Source organism: Protopterus annectens, chromosome 1.part0 (assembly GCF_019279795.1).
Source record: "Protopterus annectens isolate FY-2018-M chromosome 1.part0, PAN1.0, whole genome shotgun sequence".
NCBI classification, from domain to species: domain Eukaryota; kingdom Metazoa; phylum Chordata; order Ceratodontiformes; family Protopteridae; genus Protopterus; species Protopterus annectens.
In genome coordinates, this window is record NC_056725.1 from 501,473,591 (window position 1) to 501,490,480 (window position 16,890).

At 41.8% G+C, this 16,890-nt stretch overlaps 1 protein-coding gene across 6 annotated transcripts in view; it reads left to right on the forward strand.

Moving 5' to 3' along the window:
• Nucleotides 1-16,890, forward strand: part of SLC29A1 (solute carrier family 29 member 1 (Augustine blood group)) — a 1,418,904-nt gene that overhangs the window by 1,223,681 nt on the left and 178,333 nt on the right. For all 6 annotated transcript variants that reach the window (XM_044060805.1, XM_044060813.1, XM_044060823.1 and 3 more), the window contains one exon: nt 8,011-8,093. In XM_044060805.1, coding sequence (XP_043916740.1) covers nt 8,011-8,093 — 83 coding nt within the window. The remainder of the gene's footprint in view (nt 1-8,010; nt 8,094-16,890) is intronic.

The following is a 16,890-nucleotide window of genomic DNA, read 5'->3' on the forward strand; positions in this document are numbered from 1 at the left end:
CTTTTCGGGACGCATATGGTGAGTATTCCACACAGGGTAGTGGGGGTACTCTTCTGGAAGACGTCCAGAAGAACCTGAAAGCAGTCCGGGAAGATTTCTCTGCACCATTCAGCCTGGCTGACACTAGCATCAGATACCCGGGTGCAGAAAATAGTTGCTTAATTCCTACAAATCCAACTCCAAAGAAATGCCAAGAACTTTATTACAACAACAATGCTTTCGGATACAAATCCTTCATCAGTGTTAGAATATTTCTAAAAGAGTTCATGTCAGTTATATATACATTTTAATACTCACATGAATACAGTCAGCCTATAAAAACATAAGATTAATTAACCACATTAAATAACAATTAAGAACAATCAATAAGCTTCAAAAACCATATAAAATATTAAAATACATTAAATATGTTTTCCTTAGTGTAGTTCATTCTGTTTTTTAACTAAAATAGGTTTTATACTAACCATGTTATTTAATCCTGGCTCAGCATCAGCTCTCAGTCTAATTATCAAAGCATATTCTCTACTTTCCAGTGCATTGTTTAAATCACCACCCCTGATTTGTTTATGTACTATATCAATTACTCTAAACTTCCGGGACCTTTTTCTACTACATGTTTACTCAGCGCATGTATTTCAACTTGCCTACATATGTTTGATTTATGCTCTATTATGTGCTCTTTTAATTTTATACTACTCTTGCCCACATAAAAAGATGAACATGATGTGCATGTCGCTAAATAAACAAGTTATAAGTTATTACAAGTAGCTGCACTTCTAAATACATAAGTTTCTCCTGTATTTGGATGTTTAAACACAGTGCTATCTTTTTTATAAATGTCTTCACAACAACTACAATTCATACAAGGATGTGCCAGCTTTAACAGCATGTTGTTGTTTCTTTATACTTTGAAAGTCTTTATAACATAATTTCATTTTTAGATTCTGAGAATTTCTATATGCAAAGCTAGGCTTGTCTTCTAGTATCTGCCACAAATCTGGCATAGCCATCAATATACTCCAGTTCTTCTCAATTATTTTCTTAACACCTTCAGCTCTTAAATTATACATTGTCAGATACCCAAGTTTCTCTACTTTGGGCATGGGGGGGGGGGGTCAAAGTAGGTTGTTCAATATTAAAAACTGCTGTATTTTGCTGTTTTCTTCCATCTAATACCTCATTCATATATTGTCTAATCATTGTGTGTGGTATCCCCTCTCTAAAAATTCATTAACCATTTTTTCTAACTGATATTTACATATGTTCAACCTATTCACTCTTGTCATCAGTGCCCTTACTATTCCTTTAAATATATGTGGTGGGTGCATGCTGGTTTTATGTACATATCGATTCACCTGCACTTCCTTTTTATAAACACTGGTTTGAATCTTATATTTTTTCTCCAACGTTATATCTAAAATGATATTTTCATAGCTGAACATACCATTTTAAATTGGATGAAAGATGTACTACTCTCCATATGTGTTACAAATTCATTCAATAGTTCCTCTGTTCCATTCCATATTAAAAAACAAGCATCAACAAATCTCCCATAGTCAAAACATTATCTTTCATTGTGTTCTGTGTATTAAATATTACATTTTTCTCCCATTGATCCATTACCAAGTTTACATAGGTGTTAGCCATTGCCGTACCCATGGCTACACCCGCTACCTGAAGATAAGATTGTTCATCAAACAAAAACACATTTTTAGTTAAAACCACATATAACAGATGACATATATTTTCTATTTCTCCTGATTGCATTTCTGTCTCTTCATTGAGAAAACTGTGAATAGCCTCTACCCCATATTCATTGGGTATCACTGTAAATAACTAATTTACATCTAGCGTAACAAATAAAAAAATTGTACATACATTAGACACGTGCCATTATTTTAATTTATGCAAAAAATCATTTCTGTCTTTTATATAACTCTTGCAGCACAACAAATATTTACTTAAAACTGTTTGAAGATATATTGACACTGGTTCAGTGATCAGTCCCCTTTCTGAGACTATTGGTCTCATTGGGGGATGGGTCATTGATTTATGGAGTTTAGGAATTCCATAAATTATTGGTATCTTAGGGCAGGAAATAGTAAAAAAGTTAAAACATTTATATCTTTCAATTATTATTAAATTGCATATCATAAATATACATATTGTATTCGCTGATGCATGTCTTAACATCTAGAAAGCTTTTCTTCTTAAAAGTTTTTTCATCACTCAAAAATGTATGCATTGCACTCATATATTTCTCCCTGTCCATTATTACAGTTGCCCCTCCCTTATCAGCTTGTTTGATAACTATCTCATTATTCATTTGTAATTGTTTAAGCCCTTCATTTTCTTGATATGTTAAGTTATAATACCTCTTTTTAACTTTTCTTACATACAACTGTCTTAATTCATTTTCACATATATCATGAAATGCCATTACTAAAGGAAAGCTTGTTGGTATAAATAAACTTTTTTTCTTGCAAACATCAACTGCATCAGTATGCTGTTTACTTCTAAAAATAAGTTTAAGATTTAACTTTCTAATAAACAAAGCATTCACAATATCATCCAACGAACATGGTATGTCCTTTGTGCAAATGAGAGTTTATAGTTAGAGAAGTTAACAATACCTACTATATTGTCAGTCAACGTCGTGCAGTTTTCTTCTGAAAAAATGGGCTGCTGTTCTTGCGCTTTATAGGATTACCGCTATTGTTGTTGGGGTGCCGATGTAATGAATGACCTCTCGAGTGTCCTTTTTGATGAGTAGTTACCTTTTCTGCTACTTCTAAATGAAAAGGAGCTTTTAAAAAAATCTAGTTTTTGAGTAGCATTTTTAACTGTTACTTCTTTATGTTGAACGCCATTTAGTATAGTTAATGAAGCACTTGGTGGGCCATCTACCGCGTTCTGAGCATTTGAAACAGTACCTTGGACTTCCCCTTTTTCCACCTCTGCCATTGGTTGTTTAAAGCTGTCAATAGAGGAGGAAGGAGTATTTTTTTTGTACTCGTGATGTCATCGAGCTAGCTCTTTCATGAATATTCGTACATTCATTAATATTCATATCAGTTTCCACAGTGTTCTTTATTGAAATCTAGTCAAGGCAATTCATTTCCCCTTTGCACGTTTGTTTAGGCAGATTTTTTGACTCTGTTTTGGGCCAGAAAAAAATGTGACCCATCTTATAATCGATCATATCTCTTAGAAGCTTATGTTTCTTTGTGGATTCCAATTTACTATCTAATTGTTGTAATCTGTCCAGCATTAGTTGATACAAGTGTGATATACCAGGAAGGTGTAAGCTGACAGAGAATTCACTTTCCATTTTCATGATTTCATCCATCATTTCCGACTCAATAGAGGTAAAGAATTCATTCACTAATAGCATATAATCTGCACTGAGCTTCAAATTTAGCTGTTGCCATTTTTTCAGAAGCTCTGGATAAGTGTTCACATATGATGGCATTTTTTTGAATGCGCAAGCCTCTATATGCAAGCCCCAGCTCCAAATAAGCTTTAAAGCTTAGCCGCTGCCATTGGAGCCATTTAAAGGCTTGCACTTTTTTTTCCTAATGCTGTCATTAACTTATTGAAGCCTTCTATTTGATGGACAGCGACTCCTATGGCTTCTGAAGAATTAGATGCTATTAATAAAAAATGGATTATCTTCTGTAGTCAGAAGACCTTTTAGTGAACACAAAGTGCTCTTCCATTTGTTTAGATGTAGTTTCCATACTGCTGACTGTATTACTCTATAAAGTCCAACGCTCACAATACAACCACTTTGATATGGTTTTTGAAGCTTATTGGTTGTTCTTAATTGTTGTTTAATGTGGTTAATTAATCTCATGTTTCTATAGGCTGACTGTATTCATGTCACTTGGTGGTGCTGCGGTAGCGTTGTCGTCTCACAGTAAGACGTTGTCCTGTTCGATTCTCAGCTAAAGCGTCTTCTGTATGGAGACATGCATGAATGGGCGTACCTTCGTTGAAGGTTGTGCGTCAGGGCTGGCAACTCGGTACATAAAAATCTACTGCCAGTCATTAGCAGACCGGAGTTTCGCTGTGGCGACCCCTAACTGGGAAAAGCCAACAGATACAACAGCAACAACATAGTTGACATGAACTCTTTTAGAGATATATTAACACTGATGAAGGATTTATATCCAAAAGCTTTGTTGTAATAAAGTTCTTTGCGTTTCTTTGGAGTTGGGTTTGTATGAACTAAGCAACTTTCTTTGCTAACATCTGGTTTATCACTGTTTTCAACCTTAAAAATGTGCAGAAAATAATTACCAGAGGTTACCACATTCCTTCAATCTTTTGCCAAAACCCCAAAAGCGAATCCCTGATGTTCCACCCCATCAGAGGGCCCTAGCAGCAGTAGAGATTCAAAAGCTGCTTCTACTCAAGATTATTTTTAGTGCCAAAAAAGGACTGGAGACCAATATTGGATCTCAGGCTATTAAAAAATTTGTACAACAAGACAAAATTCCAGATGGTCATGGTTCAGTTTATCCTTCCCATTCTAGAGAAGGGTGATTGAATGTACTCTATAGATCTTCAGCATGCGTATTACCACATAAAAATGGACAAGCACTACAGAAGATACCTCCGCTTCCAGCTAGAAGCCAGTCATTACCAATTCTGAATGTTGCCCTTCGGTTTCACCACAGCCCCCAGGGTGTTCACCAAATGCATGGTGGTCGTAGCAGCTCATTTGAGACTACAGGGATTCCTGGTGTTTCCATATCTAGATGACTGGCTCCTCACCACCCGTTCCAGGTATCTACTGCTTTGCGCCATAGACTTTGTTCTACATCTTACAAAACACTAGGCATTTCAGTCAACAAAGAGAAGTCGCAATTGACTCCCATGCAGGATCTAGAGTTCATAGGAGCAAGATTAAATACAGTATCCTGTGTAGCCTCCCTTCCTCTCCACAAGATGTTGAAGCTAAGATCGCAAGTTTAAGTAATCATTTCCCAAAACAAAGTTCCTGTTTGTCTAGTACTACAAGCTCTGGGAACATGGCAGCAATGATAATGTTAGTTCCCCTAGCAAGGTATCACATGAGGCTGCTTCAATGTCTTTTGGTGTCACAATGGTTACTTCTAACACACCCAGTGTCCCATCCAGTCTTGATAACAAATTGCTGCAAAAAGGATTTATCTTGGTGGATGAAGCAAGAAGAGAGTCTATGAGGTCGTCCCTTTTCCCCCTCTCAGCCCAAGGCCGTAGTGACCACAGACGCTTCCCAGATGGAGGGGGGGCATTTTCTGGGAAAGACTCTTTAAAGCACTTGGTCTCTGCAAGAGGCCCATTTGCACATCAGCGTCCTAGAATTGAGGGCAGTGCTTTTAGCATTGCAAGCATTCCAGGCTGTCCTTCCTTCAGAAACAGTTGCAATCCAGTCAGTCAACATGTCCGTAGTCTGATATGTCAACAAACGGGGTGGAGCCTGGTCCAATCCTCTATGTCAGGAAGCTCTAAGGATTTGGCAATCGCTTCCATACGCTTTCTGATAGCAACGCATATCCCGGGTAACTCCAACATGATTGCAGACAAACTGAGCAGATGTATCCTCCTGCCTCATGAGTGGTCTGTCAATCCCAACGTAGCGACGAAGATCTTTCGCCGATGGAGTCAGCCTTGCTGCGACTTGTTCGTTTCTCCCATAAACCACAAATGCAGCAGTTACTTTACCTTAATCCCCCCTTGCGAAGAGTCCCTGAGAGATGCACTTCTTCCCAAATGGCCTCTGGAACTCCTGTATGCCTTTCCCCCAATTCCACTGATTCCCCCAGGTTCTGAGGAAAGCCCAATGGTTGAGAAGCAAAGTGATTCTCATTGCGCCTTACTGGCCCCATCAGGTCTGGTTCCCCTTTCTTTTGCTTCATCTGGTTCACCACCTGTGGACTCTGAACCCAGCTACGGACCTACTGTCTTACCCTCAGGGCCTGGTGCATCCCAAGCTTCAAAATCTCAAGCTGACAGTGTGGTTTCTCCAATTCCAGTAATTGCCAGGCAGAATAACTTGTCCTCTCCAGTGCAAAAGATACTTCTGGCTTCTCATAAACCATCCACCAGGAAGCTTTATCTAAGCAAATGAAAAAGGTTTTCCATTTGGGTGTGTACAAACTGCATAGACTCTTTCTTGGCGTCATTTGATAAGGTCCTTGATTATTTAGCTACCTTATTTGAAATGGGGGCTTCTACATCTACAATTAAGATTTATTTGGCTGCCATTTCAAATTTTCATAACAGGTTTGGGGACCATTCCTTAAAGTCTCATCATCTATGCAAAATTTTTCTTAAAGGCACTCTGCATTTAAAATCCGCTTTCAAAGACCCTGTAGCGCCATGGAATTTGACCTTAGTCTTACAGTGTCTAGTTCGACAGCCCTTTGAGCCAGCAGCTACTTGTGACCTCAAGTTTTTATCTTGGAAGACCCTCTTCCTAGTAGATATTACGTCTGCTAGGAGAATTTCAAAGTTACAGGCTTTATGTGTGAATCATCCCTATATCATTTTTCACAACTAAAGAGAATCACTCAGAATTAATCCCACCTTCCTTCCCAAAGTGGAATCAGAGTGTAATATCAACCAGTCCATAGACTTACCAGTCGTCTTCCCAAATTTTACAAACAAAGGAGAGTACTGTTTACACTTGGACAAAATGAAATTTTCTAGAAAATCAGACCAACTATTTATATCATTTTCAGGACCCAGATTAGGCACACTGGTATCAAAGGTCACCTTGTCAAAATGGCTAAGAGACTCCATTACCTTTATATACAACCAAAATAAACTCAAGCTGTCGACTACAGTTTGAGCTCATTCTACTAGATGTTTCCACTTCAGCTGTCTTCCATTCCTGGGCTTCTATGGAAGACCTGTGCAGCTGCAACTTGGGCTAATACACATACCTTTATCACTCATTACAAATTAGACATGGCCTCCAGGGTAAGAGAGCATCCTTTGGTTCTATGGTGCTCAGGAATATCTTTCCTTAGGGTCGCCCAGGATCTAATGTAGCTGGAGACTCTGTCCCATCAGTCAAGAATGAATGAAGATTGATAACATCAGATAAAGAAATTATGTTCTTACCATATCATTCCATCTGTGTTGTCGATCTTCACTCATTCTTGACATCCCTCTCTTCTGCCCCCTCCAAAAGACTCCTGGAGGTTCGGACCTAGTCCTGGGATATTATAGGGTTATACCTTAGACAAGGCTTTTGTATTTTTTTAACTACTAGGCAAACTCTTATCTGAGGTAATGGGAAGAGAGACATTGTGGGTAGAGCCTTAGCTTGAGAGTTTTTGGCTGGCGCGAGCTAAGTATAATGGCCAAGTCGGTTCTGAGAGGTCAGAACTGAACCCTTCAGTCAAGAATGAATGAAGATCGACAACACAGATGGAACGTTATGGTAAGAACATGACTTCTTTTACCTACACCAGCAGACAAACACCCGATCATCATACTTTTGAAGCTATGGCATTACTCAAGGAACATACTAACTTTCTCTTAGAGTCAGAGTAATTTGTAACTGCACCTTAAAAGAAATTACTTTGTGCAAGATTTGATTATGTATGTAAAGTACATTAATGTGATTCTGGTACTGCTATGGTCACTTACCTTTAATGTCTCATTTGATCATTTTCTGTGGTTACTTAACTTTTATGTCTCATTTGATAACCTCCTCACACAGTTAAGGTGACTGAAAATAGTAGTATTCAGGTATCAATTTGGCATCACCTCTCATCCTTCTCAGTATGTCTTTGGAGTAAGGGTGGCAACCAGAGACCCCAGATGAAGCTCTCTAGAATACGGAGAGAACATGCCAACTCCATGCAGAAGGCACCCCAGCTAGCAATTGAACTGGGGATCCAAGAGGTGTGAGTCAATAATCTTAACTTTCATGCCATCATGCTGTGTGTATACGAGCACAATGTGCTTATAGTTGCTTTTCTAATTTAATAACTTTATTTTATATGACAGATGAGGAGGCCAATGGGAAACAAGCAACACTGATCTTGGTGGAGCAGGAAATGCCATCATCTGTTCCAGCTATTTTTAAACAGGTAAGCCTAGTGGGACTTCCATATTTGTGATTTATCACCTGGAATAGCATGTGTGTAATTTAAAATAAAAATGTAATAGTTTTGCTGTCACTAGTGAAATATCATAAACATGCATTCATACTGTCATTCTTATTACTAGAAGATGGTGTAGGAATATTTATAGCAATATTTTGTTTATGCTCCATATAACATTGCTCACAGTAACTTTAGGAATTTGTAGAATATGTAGAATATGTTGGCATTTCTGAGTTATAAAGTCAAAAACTAAGTACTGAAGCATACTGAAGAGTTTGTAGTTTACAAAAGGTCCCCTAGTCATCCTGAATTTTGAGATGCAAAGGGGAGTGCAAAAATAATGCATATATTTATACATTCGATTAGGGACATTGTCATAGAATCTGAAGTAGTTGACTTCATTTGATTTTCAACCTGTGGGAATCGGATCCTAGACGGCAGCTTCACCAGCATCTGATCTGCGCTCCAAGCTCCTCCCCTTACCCATAATACCTCTCCATCTCCTTCCGTCCCTCGCCGTGGCTTTGCCAAGCAGTGTGATCTCAGAGCTCCAGGCGTGGTAGGTGCTTTTTTCAGATAATTTTTGGGAGTTTGTGTTGCTGGTAGCGACCGGTAGGTTCCCTTTCCCTTGCTTAACCTCCCCTTCATTTTGCATCATGTTTTTCTTTTCAAAAGTAAAAAAAAAAAAAAAAAAAAAGTAGATCAGTTTAGCATAGTAGTTAGAGTAGACCTTCCTATCTCTTCCCTTACTGCTAGTCAGTGGACATGAGTTTGTGTGTATAGTCGGGAAGGTTAGGGCTTGTGCCTTTTGCCTTTAACCTTGTGTAAAAAAATGGCAGATCAGCAGTCTAAGCTGGTTTTCAGAAAATGCACAATGTGTGGCCATAAGTTATCTCTGGCTGATGGCCATACTCTGTGTGTGATGTGTTTGGGGGCCTCCCATTTTTCGACTGAATGTACGATTTGTGTGGGATTTAACCCCAGGGCCCTGAAGGATCGCAGGGAAAAACTAATTCTTAAAGGGCTTCTTCCTGCTACGGAGGAGGCTGCCTCCACTTCTCTTACGGTCACGGCTGTGACTGCTTCTTCGTCAGCCACAATCTCTTCCCCTCCCTCCCAGGCCGGGACTCAAACTCCTGCTCATAGGTCTGCGGACAGGGAGCATAGGAAAGAGAAGGGTAAAGACAAAGATAAAGAAAAAGAGAGAGACAAGGGGAGGAAGATATCCCAGGACCGATCGGATCTGGTGGTCCTCCTCTGAATCAACAGGTAATTACTAGACTAGTTTCTCCTCAGCTCTGCTCACCCAGATTCTCGGCAGAGCCAGAGGAGCCTAGGCCTTCTTCCAAGGCCTCTGCACATCAACCCTTCTGGTCGGCATCAGTGGCCTCGTCGCATTCCATCAAAAATTGGACAAAATGATGCGAAGGTTCATTCACACCCAGATTCAGATGGGGGTCTTGCCAGCCCCCTTTCCCTCTGGAGGGGGGTGCTAGCTTCCCTTTTTTGCCTCGATATCTCCTTCTCCGGTCCGACCCCCGGTATCTGAGTTTATGGATCCAAGAAGTCCCAGAGTCAGGGGGTTGGCACCGATGGTACCGAGTACCTTGATGCCGGCCTTTACCTTGAGCCAGTCGGACCCAACTAATTTGGATCCAAGTGGCTCTCAGAGCCGAAGCCTGGTTGTTGGATCTGAGGAATTGGGCTTTTCCCATTTGGCACTGACTTTGTCGGGTCAGGGCCCTCTCCTCGGTATCTCGGCTCCAGTTAGTTTCCCTGGAGGCTCACTCTCCCTCGGCTTTCGACGTGGTAGAAAAGGTTCTCTCCAGCGGATCAAGGCCCCTGACCATCTCCACGAACTCTGCCCCAAATCCCTCACCTCTGGGTGTGTCTTCAGCCATTTTGCCCATGCAGGGACATCCCGTGCTCGATGTTCCCCAGACTGTTCTCCATGCGGAACCACAGGTAGTTTGCGAGCCTTCTCCGGAGACCCCCACCAAAGAGGTTAATCGCAAACAAATGTGCAAAATGAGGCACTTGGACTCTGGAGTCCTTCACCAAGGACACCGATTTGCAGGAAGGGGAATGTTCTACCAGATCACCCCTTGACGATGTCTCCTTTGGAGACATCATGGAAATCCTGCGGCAGTGGGGGGGGGGTTTGTCTACCCCCAAACCATCCTTAGATGAGTCGGTGTTTCTGGAGGCCTTCGGCACGGGCCTGACTACCTCCTGAGTGTCCACCCCCCGTGGATCCCTTGGTGGACCTTATTACCACCTGGGCATGGAAGGAACTGGACACCGTGGAGCTAGTCCCGAAGCATCCCAATGAGATTTTAAGTCCTTCTGCCGACAGACCCAGTTGAAACAAGGAGGTCCCCAGTGGATGCCATGGTGGTAACGGCCGCCACTAAGAAAGAACTAGCCCAGGAAAGTTCTACGGTCCATCCCCCCAACCGAGAGCCTAGGATGATGGATCATCTAGGAAAGCGGGCATATGCTTCAGCCACCTTTTCTATAAGGGCACTGAATGATTTGGCACATGTCACTCGACTGCAGCGCGACTTGGTCAAGGAGCGAACTGAGTCACCTCCGAAGTCCATGTCGCCAGAGGATAAGCACATATTCTCCGCTCGAATGGCCACTCTTAAAGCGTTTTCTAACACGTCCTTGCATCTCCTTTCGCATGCCACTGAAGGAGCAGTGAGGGCGGCTGGGTTTAGCATTACCATGAGGCAACATGCATGGCTCAGGCTATGTCAGTTCACGGAACCCTTTAAGGTGTCTTTCGCGAATGCCCCTTATGATGGCTCTTCCTTTTTTGGGAAGACGGCTCGTGACAAGTTGGTCCAGAGTGAAAAGGACGGGAAGACATTGTCTGCCGTCGGGATCCACTTCTCTAACCCCAAAGATCCTTTTCCAAGAATCAGCAGGGGCAAAAGAAGATGTGGTTCCGGAAGTCACAATATTCCTGGGACACTCAGAACTCATCTTCCCCCAGAGGCAGAGGGGGACCAGACAGATGCCGGCCCAGAGGCAGGGGGGGGGGGTCCAAGAAATTTTGGGTCTCGAGAACCATTCTCGGACAGGCCAGAACAGCAGCCCTAAGGGGTTGCCCAACTGCTCTCCTGTGGAGGCAGTCGGGGGTCGCCTTTCGTTGCACCTGACGGCATGGGAGTCCATGTCAACACACCATTGGGTGCTTCAAATCATATCCAGAGGCTATACCATCCCCTTTGTGGTTCCTCCCATTCCTCCAAAACACCTCCCGGATGTTTCACCCGCGCAAAGGGAGGCAGCAGCTCTCGAAATAGAAAAGCTGCTAAGGAAACGAGTCATCCAGCCCGCCCTCAAGATCAGTCTGGATCAGACATCTATTCCAGGTTCTTTTTGGTGCCAAAAAAGACGGGAGACCTAAGGCCTATTCTAGACCTTTCCACCCTAAGCTGGTCAGTTGCCAAAAAGAAGTTCCAGATGGTCACCTTACAATCTATCCTGTCTTACCTGCAGGAGAATGACTGGATGTGCTCAATAGATCTCCAGGATGCGTAGTACCATGTAAAAATGCACAGATGCTCCAGGAGATTCCTCTGCTTTCAGCTATTGGCCAGTCACATTCAATTCTGGGCCCTACCCTTGGGTCTCTTCACAGCCCCCAGGGTGTTCACCAAAGTCATGGCAGTAGTAGCGGCTCACCTGAGGCTTCAGGGGTTACAGGTCTACCCATACCTGGACGATTGGCTCCTAGCTGCTCCCACCAGGTGTCTACTTTGTCAGGCCAGAGACTATTTCCTGAAACTGTTAAACTTGTTGGGAATTACAATCAACATGTCCAAGTCTTCTCTAAACCCTGTTCAGGTCTTAGACTACATTGGAACGAGGATAGATACGTTGCAAACCAAGATTTTTCTAACTCCGGAGAGATTTTGGAACATATGACTCCATGTGTCCGTGATCCTTCAGTCTCATCTTTCTCCAGCCGAGGTGATATTACGAGTCCCAGGTTCCATGGCAGCAACCATTACTCTTCTTCCCTGTGCTCACCTTCATATGCTGGTACTAGAGTGGACACTAGCGGTCCAGTGGTCATTATTAAATCTGCCGTTGACACATCCTATTCATATAAGCAACTCTTGCAGGAAGCCCCTCCTCTGGTGGGTACACTCCTCGGAAATAGTCAATAGACAGACATTTATTGCAACCCCTTCCCCAAGCCACAGTGACCACGGGACGCCTCCCAACTAGGGTGGGGGGGGCATTGCTCGGGCAGGATAGTTCAAGGCACGTGGTCCGTGAACGAGACCAAATTGCATGTCAGTGTTCTAGAGATGAGGGCGGTCTTGTTAGCGTTGCAAGCCCTTCATGCCCTTCTTCCTCTGGGAACTATTGCAATTCAGACAGACATGTCAGTGATCTGGTACATCAACAAACAGGGAGGAACCAGATCTTACCCCCTTTTGTTGTGAGACCATGAGAGTGTGGGAATAGGCAGTCTCCACCAGCCATTTTCTGGCAGCACCACACATTCCGGGTCGATCCAACATACTGACAGACAGACTGAGCAGGACTATCCTGAAGCCTTACAAGTGGTCTCTGAATCCTTCTGTAGCGGAGCAGATCTTCCTCGAGTCGGGTCAGCCTTGCTGCAATCTCTTCGCATCTCCTTCCAACAAGAGGTGCAGCAAGTTTTTCGCTCTGATCCCCCTATAGGGGGAATCCCCCAGGGATGCTCTAGTCCATGCTTGGCCTCCCGGTCTTCTTTATGCTTACCCCCATTACCTCTCATAACAAAATTTCTCCAGAAGGCTCGCAGGTTGGGGAGCAAAGTTATCCTCATTGCCCCATACTGGCCTTGCCAATTCTGGTTTCCCTTCCTTTGGTCTCATCTAATAGTTCCTCCATGGATCTTGGATCCGATACCGGATCTCATTTCGCACTCCTTGAGGGATCCCTCATCCAGACTTGGTCAATCTGAAGCTCACTGCTTGGCTGCTCCAGTTCCCTTGACTGCTAGGAAGACTGTTGTGGTGGCAGCTCATAAATCATCCACCAGAAAACTATACTGTAGCAAATGGAAGGGTTTCTCTGTCTGGGCTTCTCAAAGGGATTTGGACCCTTTCACAGCTCCTGTTCCAGTGGTCCTTGAGTTCTTGGCATATATTTTCCAGCAGGGTGCTAGCTCATCTACAGTAAAAGTTCAACTGGCTACCATTTCCACTTTCCATATAGGTGAGAACATGGCTTCATTGGCTTCCTCCAGACTGTGCAAAACCGTTATTAAAGATACCTTTCTTTTAAGACACTCGGTTAAAGATCCTACTCCTCCTTGAGATCTTACCCTAGTTTTACAAGCTCTGGTTGCTCTACCTTTTGAGACGACTGCTTCTGTGGATCTGAAATTTGTATCTTTGAAGACTGCCTTTCTAGTGGCTATCACCTTGGCTAGGAGAGTGTAAGAACTCCAAGCATTATCTGTCAAACCTCCATATATGATTTTCCATAAAGACAGGGTTTCACTTCGTACTAATCCTTCTTTCCTTCCTAAAGTGGCCTCTGAAACAAATATCAATCAAACAATCAGTTTACCTGTTTTCTTTCCAAATTTTCAGTACAGGGGTGAATATAAATTGAATCTATTAGACGTACACAGACAGCTACATTTCTACTTACATAGGACTAAGGCCTTTCGCAAGTCTGACCAGTTGTTTGTGTTTTCTTCTACACCTTTTCTGGGAAAACCGGTTTCTAAGGTAACCATTGCCAGATGGATTTCCCTTTGCATCTTTCAGGTTTACAAAGACCGAGGCATGTCTCTTCCAGGTAGGATAAATGCCCATTCTACCAGGTCCATGACTACATCAGTGGCTTTTTGGTCTAGGGTGTCTTTGGATGATATTTGTTCTCTCCCTCCTTCCCCCTGACCGTCTCATTATGTTTTTTACATTGGTAGGCAGGAGAGAGAGCGCCTATGCGGCTCTCCTGTTCTTCATTGTTGGTGAGGCTTATCAGATCAGGGTTATGTGTATGGTATGGCAAACTCAATTTGAGGGAAGGAAGGAAGGAGATGGAGTGGTATTATTGGTAAGGGGAGGAGCTTGGAGCTCGGATCAGAAGTCCAACTACTCAGATGGAACGTTATGGTGAGTACATAACTTCTTTTTTCCTTGTACTGCATTCCATTACCCTACTCCCCACCATACACATACATATTTGCTTGCCCACACTCCCACTGACACATGTACAGACATGGCTAAATTCAGTAGTATCGTTAAAAGGATGGGTACTTTCTCTCCTAATGCAATTGTTTCACAGCATGAAAGGCACAGACATAATGACCATGTAAGGTTTTCCTGCCCTAAGATCACAGCAGAGTCACTTACTCTCTTCAAGTAATCCCTCATGTCCCTTTTAATCCATACCACATGTACAAAACAGATTTGTAAATAAGTTAAACTAATGCAGTGTCCCATTGCTGCAGCTGTAACTTCACTTACCCTCTTAGCCCTTTCCAACCTAAACAATCAGTCTGAGAAGAGGAAATATGTTGTTATATTACCAGAGGTGTGGTATACTTTCTGTACAGGTAAAGTTGCTTGCCTGAATTTATTTTTGGGGGTGTAGAGAGAGGGTTAGTAAAATTGTAAAAAGATCATCTTGGTGTCAGTTTAGAAATACTTTTATTGAATAAACTGGTTGCATCAAATGACTTGCACTATTGATTGAAGTGGAGAGACAATTCAAAATCAGTATTGTTTAGTTTTGATATTCAGAATGGATGTCTTTATTTTAGAATATCAATAGAGTTTACGCTGTATTACTTTTTTAATTTCTAGCCAGAACATTTAACATTAGTTTGCTCCATGTAAGTTCATGTTCCTTCTATTTACTGTGAAGATGAGTGAATACTTTCAGCCCATGTACATTTCTCTTTAATACATAGAGTCATAGCTTTGAGTTAATTCATTTTAGTTATCTTGCTCTTCATACAATACCGTTTTAGTCCGTTTGTGATTAACATAGGAGAGTTGTTCAACTAGCATAATGCTAAACTGTTTTCACCAGTATGGTATTTTCTAGAAATGCTTAAATTACCAGAGACTAGTGGGAGGATTGCACCTATGGTTGCTGTTTTTGAGGAATTGCTGAAACATAAAACAATTCACACCCAGGCACACAAACTCCATATTACAGGTCTGAAGCTGACTTATTGCGTAGACAGTCTAACAAAAGGTCATATTTGTCTAAAAAGGTCATATTTGTATTTTTATTTGAATTTAAAAACTGATCCTTCATATTTGCACCTGTCTTCGGCTTCCACAAATAGCACGTCTCTACTGCTAACTACCCTTGGAAGGATTGCTTAGTTGGATTATTTGTAAAAGAGTACTAACCTCTGATACACCAGCAATTAGGACTATCAGTTATTTAGCCCACACGACATACTACTGTTGGAGTACATTTGGGGGCAGATTCAAGACACTTCACAGAAACAACAATTTTTTTCTAAAGATAATGACATCTTACATCAACTGACAAAAACTGCAGGCAGGTTGTGAGGTATCAGTGGCTACATAGCAGTCTTGGCCTCACAGATCTTTTATTGACAGATCTAATTATCAGCCTAGAATTGTAGTTGATTCCTTCATCCTCAGCATGTTTTTTCACTGCCAGACGCTGAGAACCTGATAGAGATCTAATAATGAATGCTTTTGCAGTGGGATGGGGAGCCTGTTTCTGCTTTTCCATAGTTCAGGGAAAGCTTTTGACTATTGGACGGTAATTGGTTAGAATTTACACCTTTATGTAGGCATATGATGTATGATATTTTCCACATGTTGAGGGCATGGTTTTCTTTTATAGATCTTGATAAGTATGGAGACTGTGAATGCTGTAGCTTCTGCTGCTGTTTTGCGGTACTCTGCTGGTAATTTGTCACCTGCTAAGTGGTTGGTTTCATTTATTGTAGGTATTTTTTTATTGCTGAGGTGAGTACACTGCCAAGTTTAGAGAGCACTTTGTTGTTGGTGGGGGGATATGGAATAATGAGGGGTGAGGTGGAGTTTTGTTTGGTTAGTAATAAGATAGAATTTACAAAGTGGGTGTTGAATTGAGTTGCTGTATTACCTGGGTAATTAGAGGTTGTGGTGTGTTGGAAGGTAGACGTTTGCCCAGGGTTTAGCAGTGACTACACGGACTACCAGAACAATTTGGCGTTATTTTTGTGGGTATTTTATAGGTTTGTAAAATACTCTTTCCTGTCATTGGGTATTTGTTTTTTCTTTTTTTGTGAGATTTCTGAGATACCTATAATCTTGTAGTGCTAATTGAGTTTTATTTTTGTATATGTTTTCCAGACCTGGTCTCTGTTTAATAGTAGTTGCTTCGTAGTCATTTTAGCCAGGGTGCTGGAATAGATTTGGCTCTTGTTTCTGTGTATGGCCTGCTTATTTAGGATGGTTAGGAAGATCTGATTAAAATGAGTAACTGCTTCATCTAGTGGTAATATTTATAGACAGTTCCAGTTATATTGCTATTGAGTTGTTATAAAGTGTTCAGTGTTGAAATTCAGCAGATTACGGACTTGTTTGTACGTCACTCGCTTCTGAAAGTTTAGCTGCTGTACGTCACTCGCTTCTGAAAGTTTAGCTGCTGTGTGATAGAGTAGGTGGATAGATGGCCACTAATATTGTCTGGTAAGGTTCTGATGGCATTGTTGTAGTTGTGGGGCTTATTTGAAATAATCCACTCTAGTGTGTTTTCTTTGCTAGATCTTTTTTTGGTC